General features: G+C 39.1%; 1 protein-coding gene across 1 annotated transcript in view; it reads left to right on the top strand.

Annotated features, from left to right (window-relative positions):
* LOC108768998 (glutaryl-CoA dehydrogenase, mitochondrial-like) overlaps window positions 1-1517 on the top strand; it is a 4877-nt gene extending 3360 nt beyond the window's left edge. The window contains 1 exon segment of the mRNA XM_018519726.1: window positions 1272-1517. Within this exon segment, the coding sequence (XP_018375228.1) occupies window positions 1272-1517 (246 nt within the window).
* The last annotated feature ends 4204 nt before the right edge of the window (window positions 1518-5721 follow it).

Raw genomic sequence — 5721 nt, 5'->3', positions numbered from 1 at the left:
AACTGCCGCGGTATCGCGCCATTTGTAAGATCCGGCATATGTCCAACTTTTCCACTTGGGCAACAGCCTTATATAAACGTTTTTCTCTGCTTTATTTTACATCCACGACTTACAACAATTATATTTCATTCTTTGCACTCTCAACCGTTTTGTAAGGACAAAAGCGGATTGAAAAGAAGGATTGGAATATCTCGAATTTATAATACTTTTATTTATAATACTTTTTTTTAAAACTATATTTATATTTTTTGACCATACATTTGAGAAACTCAATTACTACTAGAAATTTAACTGCCTATTACGGTCGGAGCTGAATCTTCGTTGCTTTTTTAATAATTCAATCTTGAATGACTAATATATGCTATATATGTACTTGCATATATACCATATTGTAGTCTTTTTCTAACTGAGCGCCGAATTGTTTTTCCGGACTAAATAAACGCAATTAAAATTACTCTAGTAATCGCGAATTAAATTGACAAGCAATTTAATAATTTGATGCTACCACCAAGCATCATATATTATAAAGATGTTAATATATAAAAGCTGTTAATAAATTTATTGCAAAAAATATTCTCGAAAAATAGCCTCAGTAGTCTAATGGCTCAGGACGCTCGTACGGTTTACAAGAGATCCGGGTTCAAGTCCCGGCCGAGGTAATATTTTTCGCAATAAATTTATTAACAGTTTTTATATATTAACATCTTTGTAATATATGATGCTTGATGGTAGCATCAAATTATTAAATTGCTTGTCAATTTAATTCGCGATTACTAGTAGTTTTACTTGCGTTTATTTAGTCCGGAAAAATAATTCGGCGCGCAGTTAGAAAAAGACTACAATATGACATATATGCAAGTACATATATAGTATATATTAGTAATTCAAGATTGAATTATTAAAAAGCAACGAAGATCCAGCTCCGATCGTAATAGGCAATTAAATTTCTAGTATTAATTGAGTTTGTCAAATATACGGTCAAAAAATATAAATATATTGTTTTTATTTATTGGTTTTCTTTGGATTTTATCTTTTTTTTTTCCAGACAACTCAGTGTTTTATACTGGTCAAGGCAGTTATATCCTTATTTAATTAATTGACTATTAGTTACTATCACACAATTGGCTTCATTATTATTATAACCGTGATTATCATTATTGTTTAAAATTTAAAAAATATAGATATTAAAAATGAAGTCAATAACTACAAAAAACTAGATGATCGCATTAATTACGATTATATTCCGCGTAGCTTAGGATATCTAATAATAGAACTTGATAAAGGGACCATTCAGTTGCTTAAACAATGCGCGATACGGCATCGCCTGGGGTGCGTTAGGCGCGGCAGAAGCTTGCCTGAACATTGCTAGATCTTACACTTTGGAGAGGAAACAATTTAAAAGACCGCTGGCGGCGAATCAGCTTGTACAGAAAAAACTGGCGGACATGATGTGCGACGTCGCGATCGGTCTTCAAACTTGCTTACGAGTCGGCAGACTGAAGGATGAGAATAGGTAAAATACACTTAAAAAAAGCGAAGCAAGGAAAGTCTAATCTGAATAACTAACGTAATATATTACCAGGAAATATTTTACCTTCTAGGAAAACCGATAATTTTTAATGTTTCCAGATTAATCATTCTTTTCTTGCGGAGTTATTATATAATGTCTATGATTTATAACAATAAAAAGTTTCATAGGACTCTTAAATATTATAAAATTTCAAATAATGTTGTAAAGAACATATAAGAGTCAAATAAAACGTTAAAAATAAATATATGTCACAGAATTAAATAAAATAAAAATTTAATTGAACGTTAGTAAGCTTCATTACATGTTTCGGCTTTATATCAAGCCATCTTCAGATGTTCCAACGTAGTTAACATTTCCGCAAGATATGCATTAATATTCGGTAAAATTACAAAAATATCCATGATCGACCTTGAATGATAGATGAGTGTTTTCCAAGATACAAAATTTTTCTCTCAAACGATTTACTGACCGTATGTTTGAAATTTCTAGCTATTATATACATAGTATATAAGAAAATGGTTGATACACGAATTGAAAATAATAATACATAATAAATGGTACTACATAAAACATAATAGTAATACTTATATAAACATAAAAAACATACATAAAGTGTAAATTACAATACAATAATAGTAGTACTTAATAGCAACATAAATGTTAATGCATATATTACAAAGGTATCCGCCAATGTCCCCACGGTAACGTCTCCGTCGTGTTCAGTACGACGTATCGTTTGTCGTCGTATGGACTCAGAGCGATTTTCGATTCGGATATCGTGTATACCTCATGCAGTTTAGATCGTATACACGATTGACGACGAGTCATTTCGATCTCTTCGTTCAAGCACCGCGTGTAATTGTCGAACGTTATCGTTCGCGCTACTACGTTACTCTTTACACCTTTTGCTTTTTTGGTGTCCTTTTTGCCATCTACCCTCACCGCATACATCTTCGCTGAGCCCAACGAATTCGGTCGATATCATACCGTTGTTCTCGTCCTTCATGACCAAATACTTTTTTATTCGCGAGAGACATACAGTATGCGTTGTCCGCCGGATAATCGCTCGTGTCTAATCTAGCGATATCGTGTTTAATAGTCTCGTAAATGTTCTCGCATTCTATATGGTAAATGAGACTGTCCGTGTCGGTGTATATGATTTTGCATTTATAGTGAAACAGTGGTAACACGTCGTCATAGTAAAATTCGTACAAGCAGACTTTCGATATATCGAGTATACGCATACCCACGTAAATCGGCTAGTTGAACTTCACCTCGAGTTTGCGTAGTTCGACGGCGATTAAATTTTCCGCAAAGATGCTACAACTGTGGAAATTCGGTTTCGCGATCATTGCCTCCGCGCCGTATCATCCGTCCCACTTTGTTAATAATTTTACGTCGACGTGATTGCGCACATTCTCCATGGTTTTTCCGAAAACCGCGTTGTTCATTAATTTATACAAATTTTTTTCAAAATTGTTTTTCGCACGAGTTCTGAAATTGGTATTGAGTTGGATGTACTCGCGAAGCCATGGAGATTGCGCGAATTGTAGCACCCGATAGATCTTTGTTACGCGAAGACCGTGACGAGTACATTGCTGTAGGTTGCGGTAGTGAATGACGTAACGTTGTTTATTGTACAGCGTCGCTAGAAGTTTATCCTCGCGCTTGCCAGGTGGCTTATCGCGCGTCGGGCAGAAAGGCAGGTCCGCGTGAACGTCATGGAGATGTTGTGGATACTCGAGATCGACCTCGAGAATATAACCGATGCGAATCCAGAGCGATCGCGCTCACGTCAAAGTTCGCAACGTCTTTGACCCATTGAAATTTGGCGTATGGCAATGGTTGACTCATCGCCCAACCGTACAAGTTGTTAACGTCGTAATACATTAAGTACGTCGACGGTTCCGACGGGTCGTACGAACGCATGTACTTGTTATTAGCCTGCGCATATCTGCCGGAACATTGACTGAGGCTACCGCGTATACCGCGCTCGATGAACATGACAATATCAATGTCGGTGAGCAATTCAAATCTTACGCGCGTATGTTTCAGCATGGCATCCCACGTGAAACCTGGTAGTGTATAATAATGCGCGGGATCGAGACCGTAACTCGCGACGCAACTTTCGCTGAAATTTTCGAAAATGTCAGCTAATAACAAGACATCGGTTTTCAAGTAGAGATCACTGTACTCGCCGAGCGTTCGAATGGAGAATCGCTGCCATACGTTCACGGCGTGAGCGTAATCGCTCTCGGATACTGTATCGCCCGTCAATGAACTGTAAAATGATTCGCGCGGTGGTAAGCGTGTGTCCTGTAATTTTTCAACGTAGTCAACGTACTCATACGGAAAGACACCTTTACGAGTAAGTAATTCAAGCTTTCCGTCTGACAAAGTTGAAAATTCGGAACGTACAATTTTTAATTTATCTTTGTCGAGATACGACGCCAATTTATCGAGGCTTGCACTTAGAAATTTAAATGAATCAATAAACCTTAATTTTACGCAATTTTTCCGAAAATGATTTGTATTTTTATCTTTGGTGCTATCGACATGTTTAGTGAATGATATATATTTTTCCTTTGTTATCGGTAGAACATCTACTTGTCCCTCATATGCTGTAGCGATTTCTTTAATTATAAAGTGTGCGTCGTAGCCCGACAAGTTGTGAAATACAACTGGAATATTAAACGAATTTTTATAATTAAGATTACAATTCGAATGTGCTGTTCGTTTGACGCGAACAGTTTCCCGCAGATGTGACAACCCGTCGCGCTGCGGTATGTCTCCCATTGCTGTTTAGATAGCACTTCCATGGGCACGTTGGCGGATATAATATCTTTTACGCGATGCAACAAGTCTTAGAGTTGACGCGCGAACCATGCTATACAGTTTTCGTCGCGACGGAACCGATACGACGATAACGCGTCGTCGTACGAGCAATGTACGTAGTAGCCCACACTGCATACCTTGTGGCGCTGATATGTGTACGACGCATCTTCCTTGTCCGGCTCCGTTCTGCAGAACGCACTCCAGGTTGGCGTAGACGACGAATGGAATGCGCTCCTTATTGCAGTGGTTGTTGAATTCGAGCCATTTGTTGTCCTCGCTCGGCAGTCTGATGGCACAATCATTAAATTTTCTGCAGTCCATTGCGTGTAACTCCAATTTTTCGCTCGTACTGAAGTAGTGCAATCATCTGGAAAAAACGCATATAAATTATTATTATCATTTATTAATATAAAGGACAATTATAATTTTTTTTTTTACGCATACTTACCGATCGCAGAAAAATTTCTTGTGCTCCTTTTTCGAGAGTTGCGAGCTCACGAGGCGCGACAGGATCTTAATCCACGCAAAGTGGCCTACACTGTCGTTGCGTGGATCTTGCAGATACAGCACGTTGACGTATTTCTCCTTCTTGTCGCTAGTAAGCCGTACAGGAAGGACCTGTTTATTCTCGTTACTATATACATTGATCGATACTGCGTTCAATTGTTCGAATTTTTGAATGTCTTTCAATATCATTGGAAACTCGCAAGCGGGAATGCCCGCAAGATTTAACACTGCAGTGTAATGTGGATACGATGATTCCCGATACACATGTTCTTCAGCCGGATGTAGAGCGGCGACCACCGACCACGCGAAGCACGCATTGTCCGTCGTACGCACACTGATCACCGCTCGTTTCGTCGCTATTTCCCGTGCGCATGGGATTTAGTTTATTCACGTTGATAGTCAAATTGAGGATTCGCGACAGCGCCCACCCACTGTCGCGTTTCTGGAACTCTTCGAGCGATGTCAACGTAGGCTCGATGACGTGCCGCTCGTACCACTCGCGTATATCGGTACATCGATATATTTCAATGTTCTTAGTGTTTATACTTTTAATGGCACGTTTGTCATTCGTTGCAAATTCACCATTGAACGCGGTATTCACTTTTGCATTACCGTGTCTTTCTACAGCGTCTCGAACTTGCCCGAGCACTATTTCTCTCGCGTCTTCTAAAAACCGCCGCGGCTCGATGTAATTAGAATTTAACACAGCGCCCGTCAATATACGGCTTTCAAACGCGGCATCAATCTCTCGCCAGACGAGAGACTTTCGTTGCCACTCGTTGCGTACTCGCTTGCCCACCACCAACGTGCACGAACCGTCGCTCCAATTGCGATTTTGCACCCGCGAG

Source organism: Trachymyrmex cornetzi, unplaced genomic scaffold (genome assembly GCF_001594075.2).
Source record: "Trachymyrmex cornetzi isolate Tcor2-1 unplaced genomic scaffold, Tcor1.1 scaffold832, whole genome shotgun sequence".
NCBI classification, from domain to species: domain Eukaryota; kingdom Metazoa; phylum Arthropoda; class Insecta; order Hymenoptera; family Formicidae; genus Trachymyrmex; species Trachymyrmex cornetzi.
This window is presented reverse-complemented; position numbering and strand designations above follow the sequence as displayed.